At 39.6% G+C, this 18590-nt stretch overlaps 1 protein-coding gene across 1 annotated transcript; it reads right to left on the bottom strand.

Moving 5' to 3' along the window:
- Positions 1-1288: 1288 nt before the first annotated feature.
- Positions 1289-18563, bottom strand: LOC139936906 (uncharacterized). The gene is made up of 10 exons (XM_071931724.1): positions 18414-18563; positions 12358-12566; positions 8142-8207; positions 7614-7699; positions 6287-6530; positions 5654-5905; positions 5006-5112; positions 3435-3597; positions 2275-2336; positions 1289-2012 (listed from the first exon to the last, which is right to left on the bottom strand). The coding sequence occupies exons 1-10, from the start codon at positions 18417-18419 to the stop codon at positions 1630-1632; spliced, it is 1578 nt and encodes a 525-aa protein (XP_071787825.1). The 5' UTR covers positions 18420-18563; the 3' UTR covers positions 1289-1629.
- Between the last annotated feature and the right edge of the window lie 27 nt (positions 18564-18590).

Genomic DNA, 18590 nt, shown 5'->3' with positions numbered 1-18590 from the left:
CAGTTATTGTTTTGTTTGACCTTACTTTGCAACAAGCCTTATTTTGATTGATACGTGTAATTTATAATTATAAAATTAAAGCACACTATTTCGTCAATCATTCAAGAACTAAATCAACCCACTGTCGGAGATGTGCTCGCCGCAGTCAGGCCTCGTTATTATTTCTACCTCTATGTTATAATATATGTTAAATTTGCATCGGGGATAAATAATATTATTTTTGTTTGTTTACCCATACACCGATGTGTGTTAGCACTGTATACTCAGTACTTTCCCGAGTCCTGTGAAAAAATATCACAGGCATGTTACTCGGGTGGGATTCGAACCCACGACCCTTGCAATTCTAGAGCAGTGTCTTACCAACTAGACTACCGAGGTTGCCCGGCAGCTAGAGGCAGTTCGAATCCTGTTTTGGCAGCGGGTACCTCTATGTTATTATCTAGCCTCTGCTTTGTGTCTCCCTAATGAAGAGGTAATTAATGGTCACTGAGGCCTGACCAACCTTAACAACGAGAATCGGTTCAATTCAGTTTCTTTCAACATAATAACTGTTATCTGCTATATTAATTGAAGGTATGGACACAATAATTCTACAAACTAATAACGACGACTGCTTAAATTGTTTTATTTTCTATTTAGTAGTGTATCTATCAATAATAATTACTTTACGCGAAGTCAAATAATGAGAACGAGTCCAGCAACAACACAGTTCCTTGTAAGAATCAGTGGAAACTTGTTACCGATAATGCCGGGTGGTTCGGTGTCAAAGGGGAATTAATGTTGCTAGATTAAACAAATGATCCCTTTCAAAAAGTCATGCCGACAGTACACGATCAAAAACATGCTGAAACACCTCGTTGGCCCGATGACCGGATTAATACTCATCCGCGTCAGCACTAAGCCGGGATATCTCTTATTGCGTTGTGATGTTTGCTGGCAATATAAACTTTTATTTTACTCCAAGTTGCAGACAGATCATTTTGAGGGTACGTACAAACGCTTTTATACTACCGGTAAATGCACAAAATACATGTACAATGTACATGTACAAATGTATATGCAATTGTTTGCGCATACTGATCGCAAGATAACGTTTTTTTTTTTTTATAATAACAATAGTAGCGACCACTCATCATTGGCGGCAATTGTGCACAATATCTTAAATGACAGCTTAACAACTCTCTAGAATCTATAAAAATTGTTTTGTGTAACTTTAATATATATTTTCGGGTCGAATCGGCTAATTATGATCTCTTTTAAGCGTTGTCGTACTTTTTTAATATACATAAAAAAAAATGTCGGAAAAAAATGTGATGTTCCTGCTCGAAAGCATAAAAGATAGACCAATAGATGATTAAAAATTGACATTACTTTTACTATAATGTCATAATAGGTTTTCCCGGCAAATTCGCCATTGTTTTTAATTAAATGCGTTCAAATACACGCCATGTCTAAGTAGTTCTATATTTTAGGTAATAAAGACTACACTTTGACCATACTTAATTTTGTTGTTCTACTACCCGTTTACACTTGATGAAATTAAGATGGTTGACCAGCTTTCTGTTAGCTTTTACGAGAAAAGTTGAGTTATGCGGCCTAATAAAAATTGAAAAGTCATAATTATTTGCTTTAGATTACAACCTCGTACTTGACGCCACCAGGCTGTTTGACCCCACGATTGAGGTTGTCATACTCATTCGGTTTGGATTGGATAACGCGGGTGGTCTCTGCGTAACGCGCGTCATTTGAGATGTCAGTTGGAGGAGGGTTTGCCTGCAACTGTCGATCATCTCTGGTCAGGTGACTGTAGTCATTTTGATCTCTAGTAGATTGATAGGGATTGATGCTGTAAACAGTCGTAGGTTGAAGGTGGCTGTAGCTTTCTTCAAAGCCCCCCACGTTGCAACCTGAAGAATTTCCAGTTGCGCTATCGGGCACGGCGTAGGTAGCGCCCCCAACGACGAAATGTTGGAAAGGCATAGGTGAGCTTGACGTCACCATGTCACCTTCATCTGTTCGGGAAAATGATTGTAACATAATAATCGTACCAACAAACCCTATGTTGTTTTGTATTCTTTTGCACTGAGAAAAATTACCCCAACACAGTAAACGAATGTGATAAAAGAACAACAAAAATCATGCTTTGTTTCAAACAGAACCCATTTTGCTTATTTTAAAAGCAGTCACTGTTTTATTGTAAAATGTTATGGAATTCCTGCTTTATACTTTTGACACTGCGTCATGTGTCGAATGAAAGTATGTGGACTTACTTACCTATGGGATTGGCATAGCACGGATTTTGGACTATCCCAGGATCATTCTTCACAAGTGCGACCCTGTGCAAATTACCAATACAAAGCCAACACAAAATTCTTAATTTTTATCTCCAAGTTAAAATTGTAAGTTTGTTGGTGCCATGCTCATCACGTGCGATTGTACAAGAATAGAAGACACAATTGTAACAATTCAGAACGTAATCCGACACAAGAGGGCGCTTTTTGCAAAATAACTACAAGTAAACAGTACAAGGAGGCTGATTTGAATTGTGTGGAATTTGGCAAAATGCCATCACTATACTTGATTTGGCAAAATGCCATCACTATACTTGATTTGGCAAAATGCCATCACTATATTGATTTGGCAAAATGCCATCACTATACTTGATTTTGTGGTTGACCCCGCACAATGTTACCAGTCGTTCCAATTACAACACCATGCTGCAGTGCACTGGCCTGCCGTCACATGTCATTTATAGTCCTCATGGGGGTGTGGTGTTACCCCCCCCCCCCGGGGGAAGAATTGTTCAATGTTTCATCCCTAGGGCTGTTGATTACACCTGGGGCATTTGGGAACACGTTAGCCCTATAAATAATATGATACGGAGTCTTGCCAGTTCCAGGACGTTCCAGGATGTAATCATTTTGGATAAGCGGTAACTAGATAGAAATTTCGCTGTTTAAGGAGCCTATTATTACAACATGAAAATTAATTTCAAGAGGATGAGACTTTTGTTAACGTATTTTGATAACTTGCATCGAGCATCGGTTGATATACGAAGACTAAAGGAACAGCCCGGTATTCAACCCTAAATGAGTAGGGCGACCTCTTAGGGTTGATTTAAACCAACAGCTGTCAACACAAGTATTGAAAATAGTGGTTAGACTGGGCCCCTGTCCTTTTCCGCAAGGATAAAGACATACTTTCGTTTCAGAATCAGTGATTTCTTTGGATACAATGATGGCATTGGTAAACATGCAGTGACGTTCCTTTATACATATCCGTGCTTCGATTGGTCCAGGGTGAGATGTGAGTGCCCCTGACAGACTTCGCCTCAGTCCAATCAAAACAAAGTTTTCGGTCGTCTGCATTCTGCAGTGTCTGCTGTATTATACACAGTCAGATGGCTAGGAAATGATAGACATTGTTACACACACCTTGTTTGATTGGATTGTTTCGATCTTCTTCTTAGAAACAAAATAACGAAGACAAGAAGAGCAACAACGAGGGCGCTGGCAATGATGGCACCTACCACTGGACCAGCTGATGAGTTTGGTAAAGGGTCATCATTATTTGCAGTCACTTCCGAGTTATCTTTGTCTACAAAAAGAAAAGTGGGGAGATTTACAGTGCACTGTTTCTAGAACTCTCTTCTAACACAAACCCGTTGTAGGTTTCTGCAAGAAAAAAAGGGAATTTTGTTTCAATTAAAAGCTCTTTGTGTGCCAGGAGGAAGGATGTTACAAATAATGTACCTGTGCTACACCAATTAATGTGGACACTGTTAGTTCCAAGAACTGTGAAGTAAAAGTTCTTTCGTTTTCTTCCATACATTATGGAGGAAGTTAAAACCCTGCATGGGAATAGGAAAAATTGTCTTTGTGACTTTTCTCACAAAAAGTGTAACAATAATATCCTTTCCCAACCGTAGTCACAGGGTAAACTCTTCACTGAACGATTTCCCAAAACTTGTCGCCCCTCCAGGTTTTTTTTTTTCTTTTTATATTTTCCACATTAAACTTAGCCTTGCTCAAGGCAGTCGAATTATTCACTCCGAAAAAAGACCGCCGCTGTATAAAAACCCACCCGTATTCACTGTGCGTAAAACCCACCCGTATTCACTGTGCGTAACATCGCACGACACGATGCCCCCGTACACTATCCGCATGCGGAGGCCGTCAGGCCGACAGCCTTGTAGGATCTGTGTTGAAGCCACTGACCTCATTACTATAATAAGCGAAGAATTCCCACGGTCAGCTCATTACCATAATGCCCGCTAAAGACGAGACATGTTTACCTCACACACCACCACCACGGACGCATGATAGGGTCCAAAGGTCGTGATAAGGGAAGTGCGTGATTGGACGTCAAAATGAATAATTCATTTGCCTCACATCCTGTGTTGTCTGATAAGTCTGACGAACGATATACATATTCATGAGCTGCATACTAGCATATCCTAGAGCCCCCCCCCCCCAATTTCGTCCACTATTGGAATTTTTTCAATACAACACATTAAAACGGGAAGATACAGACCCGACAAGGCTGTCGGCCTGACGGCCTCCGCATGCGGTTAGTGGTGTACGAGTGCGATGACTTGTGTGAACAGTATTCGTGCGATGTGACAGTGTGTATACGGGTGGGTCATTCGGTGTGATCGCACACACCATGCACAGGGTATACGGCGGGTGGGTTTACAGCTGCGTCTTTTCGGAGCGAATAATGCGACTGCCTTGAGCAAGGCTACATTAAACTGTGCATAACTTGGGCGACATTTGACTCATTTTCACGTAGAGGGTCACATTGGGTGTTCTGTTGTTAGGGGTTAAAACACGCTAGTTATGACTGAAAGAAGTTCGTCGAGCCTTAGGCCTACAGCTCATTCCAGGATCAAGACGACACTAACGGAAGGGGAACAAAAATCTTCAACCACCGATATGCACCGATGAACCAGCGTGACGAGCTTTGACTCTAACCTGAATAAAAACACGCCTGTGCGTTTGCCTACCTATGCAAGTCCCGTTGATCCTGTTGCATGTCTCAGTAGAGTTGTCACACGTGCATGGAGACTGACAGCTCGGACCGAAACGGCCGTCGGGGCATTTGGATGAACAGCTAATTATTAGAAAATACATTATAGAATTATTAAAATGGAGTAGGCCTACACCATAAAATAATTTGATGCATGTTGTGTAGAGCAATGCGATAATTCTGATTCCAGCTCTCAAAGCTCTGGACTGGTTTTAAGTCATTAACTGCCTTAAGCTTAAACTCAACCCGTCTTTCAGAGGTCACTACGTCATCAGCGGCTCAGTTCTATTACATCACTAGTCATATGTGTTAGGCCCGCATCCATCAGAGGTATTAACTCACTCAGAGGCGTACTTCATAGTCAGAGGTATAACCTCCACCTGAGGTATAAGCTCAGGTTTGAGCTCCACCAGAGGTATGACCCTATTCAGAGGTAGCGATCTTCTTCAGAGGTTTTATCTCAGCCAAATGTATTATCTTCTTTTGCCTCAAGCAGAAGTATAATTACCCCGATTATATCCCAACCACTCCTAGGGAATGAGTGAACTCGTTTGGGATAGTGGCCATCGTCGTCTTGGGAGGACGGGGATGAGGCGTGAGAATGGTACTGACCATAATGACTTACCTTGAACCATAGTACCCAGCCGGGCAGAGGCAGTCACCGCTAACTGGGTCGCACTCTGATGCACTAGCTAGGCAGTCACACACCATGGAGCAGTTCTCTCCATAGAACCCCTCCGGGCATGTCTCATTGCATGTAAGTCCCATCCAGCCTCCGTAACACATACACTCTCCTGTCAACGGGTCACATTGTGATGTTCCGTTGTTGCATTGACATTCACGACCACAAACCTCCCCGTAAAATCCATCTGGACATCTAGTATGAAGTGACAAAATTGATTCACAGTTGATACTCCGAAATGGATGGTCTTGCGTGTATTCGAACTCCCGGGACCCCAGTTGGTCCCAACCATAGACCTATAATGAGTTTTACGTGATCTTCACGTCAAGGTAACTCGGCAAACACCAAGCTGGTAACAGCCAGTCTCTCCCATTGGTTAATCAGACTACAACACTCATGAGACTTTGAGACTTTGAGACTTTGTGAAATCAGCGATTAGCTTGGTAGGGTTTGAACACAACCTTAGAATTGCAAGTCCTGCGGTACCACACTGGACCACGGTGACAAAAATCCGAACACTGTCTGTGACTATTGTGTCAGCTCTACCGATCCCCCAACGATATCTTACATACTTACGTCGAGTGAATGTTGCATTTTTCTCCTTTCCACATAGCAGGACAATCACATGTGTTATTTTGTGGGTTACACATTTGTGCGTTGGTACAATTCATACTACTGCTGCAGCTTGTGTCGTCTATTTCCTGATACGATGCTTCTTTGAAGCATGCACCATTCCGTGGATCACACTGGGTCAAGTCAACATCATCAGTACATTCACATGTTTCCCTACATTTATAACCAAATTGGCCATCGGGACAGCCTTCAATAGAAAATAATACCAAGAAGAACATTACTGACACGAACCATTAGATAAATACAGGCGCATACCAAGCATATGACCCCGGACCAGGATAGATTGTATATTTACACAAACATTAATGTATGACACCCCCAAAAAAGTATTATTAAAAAGTAACCGTAGGTTCACAAGCAATACGTTTTGCGAATGAATTTTTGCGCATAATACAGTCAACGTGTGTAGAATTTTCATCTGACAGCGCCCTCTTTTGATTAAAGTATAACCCGAGTTATTTACCGCACGGAGAATACACACCCACTGGATGGGGCGGGGATGGGGGGGGGGTGTGGTGGGGGGGGGCGGCGGGTGAATCTCATATGGGCACAAAGTTATTTTAGTGCAATAGAATCGACACCATGGGATCATCTGAGTAGCAATAGAATCAATGTGATCAAAAGAGTCAAAAGAGTAATACTTTTCTGAAATCCGTAACTCATTGATTCATGAAACTGAAACAACGATAAGACCACGGCGATCAAAAGGACACGTTGCTTTCAGATTGGGAGCTTTGAGCTATAAAAGCGTTTGTTATGAAATTAATAGAATTTGAATAATATTCTTAAAACGATACAATTTCCATAATGATTTACATTTCCTTTGAGATTGTATGGTTTTCCTTTAATTGAACTTAACACGGTCCGTCATTTTGTGGAATCAAGGTTATAGAAAATGGCGAACCGTGTTAGTTCACAATTAAAAGTTAAGCCACACATTTTCCAGGTGTTTTGTGAATCGTTTTATTCTACTTTTGACACATCTTTCCAACTATTCAGTTCACAACGAACTCGTTCCATAGCACAAGCAAAGCTCCAATCAATCCGAAGACAACATCACCTTAAAATTGCAACATTATTGCCCCAAAAGATGTAAACAAAGGTACGAGGTCTAACTCTTGTATCCTTTTATGGTTTTGAATATCGTACTTTGTAAAATAGGTTGCATATTTGAGGTATACTCGTCACGAAAAATTAACTTCTACTCTAAAAAATTAGGTTAACATTCCTTTTATAAAAATGTTTATAGAATAATTTCAAAATGACATACGTGTACAATCTTTAGCGTCACCTTTCCACCCCGGGCAGCAGCGGCAAACTGTCTCATGTTGTCCGGTTGGGACTTTGTACGTCCGGCTGTAACGTAACGTAACGTAACGTAACGTAAACGTAAACGTCAAGCTAGTGAGTTTTCGTTTATGGTTATTGGTTTGGTCAGGTCACACGGGCAATAATAATAACAAGGAACTTTAACCAAATTCACTGGACGTCACAAAAGGGAACACTTTGGCAGCGCAATGTGTATTTTTCTAACTGCAACCCACTGTCCACAAGATGAGAAAGTGTGAATGAAATTTCTTTTTGAATATCGCCTGTAAATTGCCTCGTATGACACAGATTTATTGTGACAATAGAAATTGAATACAAGTCGGTAAATTAGTATGAGCCATGAGCGTTTACTGTTTGAATGCAAATCATAATTAATTGGCTAACTGCAAACTGTGTGCCCGACAGGTGCGTGTGGCGGGGCGATTTTACTATTTCTAGTTCGGAAAGTAAACAAGAAGAAGGATGGTACCATTTCCAAAGCCATGCACAACGCCATGATCGAACGCTGACTGTTTTCACCCGTGGTTCAACATACCTGGAAAGAGAACGATTACACTTTATTTTATTTTAATATGTAAACTATTGATGGACCATATACAAACGTGAATATTGATATGTGAACAACCTGGTTTAAAATGGCTACTTAAGACAGAGCCCTTGCCCTTAAGACAGGGTCTGTGCAGCACTTACACCCCGTATCGTGCAATGGTGCACAGAGATGTATTGAGAGAAAATTTGAGCTCAATGGCCGTCGAAGTTGCGAGATAATAATGACAGAAAAAAAACACCCTTGTCACACGAAGTTGGTTTTTATGCTATAATTATTTTGAATATTACCAATAGTGTTCACTGCCTTTTATTGGTTAAATTTATTAAAACTAGTGTGGACAGACATGGGATGCATTGTGAATGGTCTTGTGAAAGTACGATATTGGTTAATTCTGTTTCTTTTTGATTTTCATCAAAACCGACGAGTGTTTCTGTCTTTCATAGTAACTATAGGGGTGTTGAGAATGAAAGCAAAACTCAGGATGTAGTTGGCATGTATTCACTCTGGTCATCGTACTTTCAGTTTCTCAACTAGATTGTTTTCATCGTTGTTATTTTATTTTCATCAAAACCGACGAGTGTTTCTGTCTTTCATAATAACTATAGGGGTGTTGAGAATGAAAGCAAAACTCAGGATGTAGTTGGCATGTATTCACTCTGGTCATCATACTTTCAGTTTCTCAACTAGATTGTTTTCATTGTTGTTATTTTATTACAATTATAATTATTTCCGTTTCTGCCTGAACTCATGCAATTGGTGACACAGTAAACTCCGTCATGCGCGAGGCAGATTTTCACGAATTAAAGAGAAAGTATATCTTTTAGTTTTGGGGAATATTCGACGGTTTTTAATCCTATGCGAAACGTACATGTCTAAAATTAAAAATAATCTGTAAAAAAAATTATTTTAAAGGGTGGGTGTGTTTCTCCAAATATCTCCGATGTCCACACACGCAGGAATAAACCCTAGTTGGAATACACAATCTGAGAAATGTACCCACAGATTCAACTTTGGGAGATACTGAAATATTTTTCATAACCACACGCAATGATCAAATCGATTTACACTTTCAAAAGCTGATGTACTTCTAACCAAGAAAGTCTTAATTTCCAATAATTTTAAGAGTAATTCCCAATAATTTTAAGAATAATTACCAAACGTATATACCCCCCCCCCTTTAAAAAAAAAGAATTAAAGAGAAATTGTCATAGGTAAACATCATAATGGCAAATGAGCAATAGTCGTAACCGGTCCCCATGCTGCGCATCCACTGAATTCAATAAGCAATGAATATGGGTTTCGTAGACTTGTGGACAAGTCGTTAATGGTCCCACGCGGTGAGATAGTCGAGTTGCAGCGGTGCTCTCGCGCGAACTTGGTTATTCTATTCTATACCCATTGATCTCCATTATACTGACTGGATAGGACATCGCGTCTAAACGCAGGCCGCGCGCGTATTTTTTAAAACGGGCGAAGACCGTTCGTCACACGAAGTGCGCTGTACACTTTTAAACGGAGTTGCTGCAAGCAGAGAGAAGTTTTCGTCCTTTTAATTGTCATTTGGGGATGAATACAATTGGAGTCGGATCAAATAAACTAAAAATGCTGATGGTGAAGTCGTGCGCGGCTGTCAATCACTGGAGGAGGGAAAACTGAGTCGGCAAAGGGATTGTCTTTCCATAAGTAGGTAGGCCTTTGCATTTTTTTAGCGATTCATATTATTATTATTATATCTAACGTTACAAATATAAGCCGGAAATTTAAACTATCTTTCATAAAATAATTATTATAGGCCAAGTATTTGTTATTTTTACCGAGCAATACTATTTTTGTTTTCGCTCCGTTACAGATGGTTGTCTGGAATCGACGAGGACGGGAAGCCCGGATTTCAACAGATGTTTGTCATAGCATCAATAATTAAAAGGTTCGGGAAAGCGACAAGTATATGCGAATTATGTACAGACGATACAAGTTCGTTGAGAGGATCAGTCATCTCGGAAATAGCCGACTTCGTTATTTGTGACCAAAATAAAAATATTTATTTCTGGCGGAACAGTAAAACGGTTATGGAAGTTTTGCTGTTGGGATTGTTTTTCAATTAACATGATGAATAGAAGCTTCACAATAAAAAGTTAAAATTTGTTAATGGAGTCAACTCTCACTTATCACATTGTATTTGTTTTAATCTTTCTTGTTCTTTTCCCTCGATTTTAGCGAGTATGTAGTTCTCACTCTAGTTCCTACTCGAATTGTTTATTGTAAGAGCGACTCTTGTTTTGTCTTTATATGGTTTATTGCCATTTTCTCAATGAACTGAAAGAATAAAAAAAAACATGTACCTGAATCCCAATACAGTTTCTCGGCCGAGTGTTTGTTTAGAAATTTAAATATCATTATCATAATACTAATAGGGCATTTGATAGAAACAAATGTAAAGTTAGTTTGCTTTATTGCATTTCACTCAGAAACTTTTTCATACTTCAAACTATCGATCGTCATGTTTTCCCCACATTTCTATTCTCAATTTACAACTTCAACTGACAGACTCAAACCCGACCAAGTGCACATTAATTGACCTGTTTGAAGGAATTGCGCCGCCATTGTTGGGCCGCGTGTTTATGCACGCAGCATAGCGCAATGTCCTATCCAGTCAGTATAATGGAGATCAATGTCTATACCTATGGTTGCGGCAGCGCGCAGTAGTCGCGCAACCAGCAGTTCGCGCGAGAGCACCGCTATAAATAACTCGACTATCTCACCGCGTGGGACATGTCCACAAGTCAAGGTTTTCGAGGTTTTACATTCTTATCGAGAGAGCTCATACCGTTCCTGCCTAGCTCCGCTGGCCGACTGTCCGCGTCATTTCGCCCGTCTCAGGTTGCCCTCCCACGCTGGTCATTGGACCGCAACCCACGGACTCGATTCATAATGTTCGAGAACGATATGAAATTCAATTAAATATTTCAAATTATATATTAAAGAAAAATACTTGGCATGATATCATCCAAGTATTATTCGAAGTGGTTCAAGGAAAACTCTGCACGTGAAATATTTGTAAAAGATGAGGGACAACTTTAAAGGGTCTGTATGCGCTTAGTAATAATTCGTCTAGTAATGACTCTAAAATCATGCAAATAAAAACTTACTTGATATAGAAACTACAACAGCTTAGGTTAGATTGGATTTTCCTCGAAGTAATGCGGTTATGTAAAAACGTTATCACTTTGATCCCAAAAAGTTTGAATCTTAGAAGTGTTACTGAAAGTAAAGTTTCTCAAATTCCAATTGCAGATTATTCTTCCTGCGTGAAAATAACCGCTCAAGATTTTCGGCAATTATCTAAAAAGCGCTACCCAATTATGAAACAAACGTATTCAATCCCGTTATACAGAAAGCTATAATTATTTTGTTTGTAAAGGCCAGAAATCAACTTGGACTGTGCTTTGCAATAGTTATTCCAAATAGATTGTTTGATCGGCATCCTGAACGAAAAGATAGAATGACATTCTGACATGTTTTGTTTTGTTGTGTAATGTAAAGGTCTATTCACATTTAACCCGCGAACCTACAACAAAATGGTTAATAAAATCCCAAGTTGGGTGAGTGTTCCCATTAGGTGTAACAATGAAAGCTGTTGCAAAACAGCCACTGTTACAAAATGGTTTACCAGACAACCCGCCGTGTGCCCGATGTAAAATCACTTGAGAAAGCCATGTATAAGCAATTTGATGAGCAAATGCGCTTCAAGGAAAACTGAGTTTGAAAGTTTAATAAAATAATAGGTTTTCTGTCATTCATCTAGGAAGGTTAATTTATGCAGGGTTGTGAGAAAACATGTCTTTGGGGGTAATTCTATATAGCAACAGAAATGTCATATTAAATGCCATGTGATATTTTGTCATAAGGAGCCTTTTATGGAAAGCATCATTTTATTACTGAAACAAAGTATGTTGTGTGAAGGGCGTAAGAGCCACGACATTCTTCAGGGCTCATGATTTGCTCTTATAAATAGTTTTGATTTTTGATTCGCTTCCCTCCAGCCCCGCCCCGCCCCGCCCGCCCCGCCCCACCCCACCCTCTCTCCATGGACTTGGTCAAATATTTACAAAGAAAAAAAGTAATGATTATGACATACCAACATGTATTATCGCTGTCACATTCGTTCGTAACCTCTTGTCCAGTCGCCTGTGAAATAAACGCGACGAAGACTAGCAGAAAAACAGTTCCACCAAGAATATGTGGAGTTTGAGTGATGACGAAACCATGCATGTTTATCTGTTTATTTATCTCATCTGGTACACGTTGCAAAAAGCAAGGGCGCAAGGTTCGTCCCTTCAGCTGGAACTAGAATCAACAAATGAAATATAAACTGTAGAATCATTTTGAGTCCGTGTTTATTTGCTTTCAGTTCCTGGTAAAGAGTATAATATTGTTACTGTGTGCAAGGCGCACATTTCCAGATTGTTTTCACACATCACGTGTTTTTTGTTGTTGAAGTTAACCTCTGGTACTTTAACACTCGACACAATGGTTTCGTGTATCAGGAAATAAATGTTGCAAATGCAATCAATCGAAATAGTTTTAATTCTGGAGTGTTGAGTGTGTTAAGAATTGAACGTTCATTCTTAAAGTTTCTAAGATCACAATACGAGACGTTCTATGTACCTGTACTTTCCCGGAAAGGTAGAACGTCTCGTATTGTGGAAATTCCCTCTCCCAGAACTTTGCAATATTGTGTGTGTGTTTTGACGCTATTATGAAGTGTGGACACAAAGAAGTTCATTATTTCGGACTTGAATCACTATGTGGATTACACACGTCCACACAGTGTTATTTTCAGGGTTGAAGAATGGGATTTGTTCCCGAAGCGTGGACTGGGAAACACATGTCGGACTCGGAACACTATGTGGATTACACACGTCCACACAGTGTTATTTTCAGGGTTGAAGAATGGGATTTGTTCCCGAAGCGTGGACTGGGAAACACATGTCGGACTCGGAACACTATGTGGATTACACACGTCCACACAGTGTTAGTTTCAGGGGTGAAGAATGGGATTTGTTCCCGAAGCGTGGACTGGGAAACACATGTCGGACTCGGAACACTATGTGGATTTACACACGTCCACACAGTGTTATTTTCAGGGTTGAAGAATGGGATTTGTTCCCGAAGCGTGGACTGGGAAACACATGTCGGACTCGGAACACTATGTGAATTTACACACGTCCACACAGTGTTATTTTCATGGTTGAAGAATGGGATTTGTTCCCAAAGTGTGGACTTGGGAAACACCAAGAATTAATTATTACAGACTTGAATCACTATGTGGATTTACACACGTCCACACAGTGTTATTTACAGTGTTAAAGAATGGGATTTGTTCCCGAAGTGTGGACTTGGGAAACACAAAGAAGTTCATTATTTCGGACTTGAAACAATGTGGATTTACACCGTCCACACAGTGTTATTTTCCACACAGTTAAAGTTTGAAAGGAATGTCCACAGATCAGCGAGGTTTAGCCACACGTTACGCGAGCAAAAACGTGAGCGTGAATGTCAGAAAACTAAGTTTCTAGGTGACGTCACCACTTCGGGCTTATATCATGCTCACGTATGACGTTCACGTTCACGTTTTTGCTCGCGTAACGCTCAGCATAAACCTCACTATACGAAAAGCTGCTTGTATTATGTGTCTACCACTTAAAGGACTACATCTTTTTTGTCTATATTTGAAAACTGATAACAAAATATCTGAACGGGCGTAATAAATTCTATAAAGAGGTCATGTACTAGGATGGATATACACGCCAGCTTTGCCACTTTGCCAAATAAATATCGCCTTTCCAACTGGAAACCTTAATTGATTTGATTAAGGTGACTACAATACATAGTTTCAACGCGGCCAACCATTGGTTTGTAAAAGGTGCAGTTTTATATTACGAATCCTCTGGTTTTCAAGACACATAATCATCATGCGACCAAGTTAATATTTTACGGAACAAACAGGTGCAGCCATTAGGAGTGAAATCAGGGTAAGACATTTTCTCTTACAGTCCCAACATCTTATTATTATTTTTTTTCGAGGGAAGTGGAAGTTGAATGGCTCCAAAGTCAGTGTTTGTTTGGCCAAAAAGAACAGTAATTAGCCTGTTTTGTCAAATGATCGAACTTCCTATAGTCTCCACATTTTATAATATAAGTTACGAAATGATCACACCTACCACGGTTACACAGTCAGCATTCTTATACAAAGCAATTTTGTGAGTAAAAATTGATGACAATACTTTCAAGCAGTGGGAAAAGATCATTCACGTTACAATTAGTTTAGACTGTTCCATGTTTAGGTATTCTTGTATACAAAATCCCTCAATAACCAAATAATGATAATAATAAATTCATATAATAGCGCATCTTACAATAACCGTCTCAGAGGTGAGCAAAGAAAAATCTTGCTTAGAAGTACTATTTTAAATTGTACATACTTAAATAAGTTGGAAAAGATACAAAACATCCCAAGACAGTTGTTATGTCATTTTGTATTCTTTTTTGCCCTTAAAGGAGCACGTTGCCTTGGATCGGTCGAGTTGGTCTTTGAAAAGCTTTTGTAACCGTTTGTTATAAAATGCATGATGATTAGAAATATATTTTAAAAGTATAATATAATGATCCACACAAGTATCATTCGAAATTGCGTGGTTTTCCCTTAACTCGTCGACAAACACGGTCGGCCAATGGCTGACCGTGTTAGTTCGCAAAGTAAAAGGAAAACCGCAATTTCGAGGCAAATGTGTGTGGATCATTGTATTCTACTTTTAAAACATCTTTCTACCCAAATGTATTTCATATAACAAACGGTTACAAACGCATTTCAAAGACCAACTCGTCCGATCCAAGGCAACGTGCTCCTTTAAATACAAACCGAAAACCTAGTCGGATGCGGGTTGGTAATGAAACACACATAGCCTACGGAGGTAACTGGTTGCCAAGGCAACCGTAAATCACACTCAATCTCCCTTGCATGCCTTGCAACATATGGATCAAAGGGATTGAGTGACCTGAGAAATGACGAAGGCTTCCAGATTACAGACTTCATCTGAAGAAAGGAAGCCGCAGCGACAGTTGAAGAAGGAGCTAGCTATTGAAGTGCTTGAGAACAATGGCTACGTCATTGTCTTAGAGGGACATGTTGCCTTCGGGTCGGGCGCTTTGGGCTACGAACCCCTTAATTAAAGGATCATTATTTTGCCTTGGATCGGGCGCTTTGGGCTATTCAAAAAGCGTTTGTTTTGGAAAGATGGTTTCAAAGAAGAATCAATTTTTTTTTTTGAATAAAATTTGTGAACTAACACGATCCATATTTGTTGTGGAATCATTCGTTGTTCTACAATGTTTCGTGTATTAATATACGAAAAGTACATTTTCGGTCAAATTTGTGCAGACCGGTAGTAACAAGTACGTTTGGAATTATTTTACAATCTAATGACCGCAACAACTTACCAGGTAAAATAAGCTGATCTGAGATGTTGATATAATAAACTATCAGCAATGTATGATGTACTTTCAAGATTAAAAAAAAATCTGCAATCAGGCATCTTAACCCACACATTGTTATGCAACAAGGTGTTTTTGTAATATTATTTACAACTTCGACGACCAATTGAGCCAAATTTTCGCATGTTTGTTATTTCATGCTTTTTGTTGAGCTACACCAAGTAAGGATTTACGTGTTTGGCCATTGAAAGACCCAAACAACAACTTTTCACATAACAGGTTTGTTGTTTCGTATGCCTTACTCATTTACTGAGACCAGAGTGTAGTGTGCTGGTCTTCGATAATCGACAATGATCACCACATGCTTTCAATATGAGTTTTCATTATTTGTGTGTGCGATCGCGCAACCTTTAAACGCAGCATCCTCATCATATTAAAGTCACCTGGAAGTGGTATTTTTTCAAAATAAAGCTTTTGTCACTAATATATGTGTTTTGATGAGTTGAATGTGAATAAACAGTTAACTAAGGTTTTAAAAAAATCAGTTCTTATGTTATTTACAAATTTAAGAGTAGACCCCGACCCGAGAGGGCGCTGTTCGTGACGTCAATCGAGGCAGACTTTGCCTGTAATGCGTAGAGTAAACACAATTGCAAAGTACATGTACGGACCAAGTCGTGAGTTTGTACGTTTTTTTTTCCGGCAATGCCGACCAGGTGTATTGCTGCTGAATGCAGAAAAACACTTTTTGAAATGTACCAACTCACGACTTGGACGTACATGTACTTTGCACGTGTGTTTACTATACGCATTGCAGGCAAAGTCTGCCTTGAATGACGTCACAAAAGGGGTAGGTGGAGTCAGCCCCCCAAACAACTTTATATATTTTTTAAACATATAAATCGTGACAAACAATTACTAAAAAAATTGTTTTATTGTTCGTTAGCATATACTCTTATGTTTGAAAGAAAAAAATTCTATTTCCAGGTGACTTTAATGTTGTTTTCCTTCCAACCCCCTTGAACCACGTTATCATTACAAATACGGTGATTTCTGGTTTTCCATGGAGTGGTGTCATACGTCATAAAATCATTCGCTGACAACCGCACACAAGAAAGACTAAATCATTATCTGATGCCATGTAACATTAACAAAAAAGAACAAGAAGCTGATGAAAAAGGCTGTCTCAATTTGGCTTTTAAATTGAGCAGAATTTACCATCACGAGAGTCCTTAGATATGGTGAGAAACACTGTCTCGCCTCAAGGTATAAACGTGACGAGGGAGAAAACGTAGGGGGGGGGGTGGTAGAATCCTACTCCATAATCTCATTTACGGTTTGCGGTCAAATAGTGTCAGCACTACATACCCGTTAAGTACACAGCTTCGATGCTCTATTGATTTTTATATTTCTTAAATGTTTACAGTTTTGATGTGATGGCGAATACACGTTTTTATTTCTTGCAATTCACATGGTTTAAATGTCATACCATGCCATATATCGAACATCAATTTGCTTTATGTCAAAGCATGGCCTACGGCATGTTTTCCCCTAACATCCTCCATCTAGATTCCCATTGGCCCCCAAAGTATTTCCATCGTAAATATTTTTTTCTTGAAAGCGCCTTATAAAAGGGAGGCTTGTACGGTAACCAGTGATTTGACTAACTTGCATTGCCTAAAGTGCTGCAAAGAAAAAGGTTATACAAATAATCCTCGGTTATTTTGGACAGTTCGTCATTATCACCGTTTTAGTGTTGTCACCATTAAAATACTCTGCCCGTGGAGCAATAGTTTATTGCTCCATGCTCGGCCTAATGTCAGGTTGAATCTACACGTCATTTGGGATGCTTTAATTGAATTGAGAAACACGATCTGAGTGCTTTCATTGTGTTCATTTTGATCTACACGTCCGTCAGTTAACAGCGTGTCTAGCTTAGGAGTGCGTTTTGGCGACCTCAACCAAAAACTGTTTCGGTTGTTGGTCGTTGGTTCTGCTGTTCAGACTGAACGACAACCGAGTTGTGAGCTCGGTTACCGTTTTGGTTGAGACGTCAGAAACAGTTTTTGGTTGGGGTCGCCAAAATGCACTCTAGGGCACTCTGCCGTGCAGGAGCTTATTTATAAAAGAAAGTAACCTTTGGTTTTTGGATCCGTTTGGTTTGTTGAGTCCTATTAATTGATATAGATAGTATGGAGACATAACCTCTGTGAAAAGAAAAATATTGCCGAAAATCCAAAATGTCTTTCTCATGTCATACTTTGATTCTGATATGATTGCGGTTTCCACTCAGTAGGCCTTATACTGTGGACAAATGGAAAAAGGTTGTTTTTACAACTTATGTTTTTACGCCTCGTACGGGTTTTAAAAACCAGACGGTCTCAAACCTTGTTGTTTTGTGTGTGTCATTATAGAAGGTCAGCTATACAAGTTCGTTTTTATGTTATCAGAATAAATGTATTGCTTGCGTTAACAATTAATTGTTGTTACAACCACAACAAATTGCGTGGGATTAAAAGAGAAACGATTCTGATACTTCAGTGATCCTGGAGTAGTACGGCCGATGTTTGAGTGTGCAACAAATTGTGCGTATCGTGGCATTGTAGGCTATATATTGTATTGAGAAAGGCTACACTTTATTAGAACCTGTTATGAATCATTATAGTATATGATTGGTTTCTTGCTATGATCTAATCCTACCTCCATGCTATGATGCACCGTTAGGCTGGAAATTCACCTTTGCATTGACCCAGTTGCACCCCATTGCTGATACGGATTGTTTGGGGTCAACTGTAACGACATGACGTTAAAACCATGCACGGGAAATGTATCACTCAAACTTGGTCGGGTATAAACTACTTCCTATGTCTCCTGGTA

This window comes from Asterias amurensis, chromosome 5 (genome assembly GCF_032118995.1).
Source record: "Asterias amurensis chromosome 5, ASM3211899v1".
Taxonomy (NCBI): domain Eukaryota; kingdom Metazoa; phylum Echinodermata; class Asteroidea; order Forcipulatida; family Asteriidae; genus Asterias; species Asterias amurensis.
This window is presented reverse-complemented; position numbering and strand designations above follow the sequence as displayed.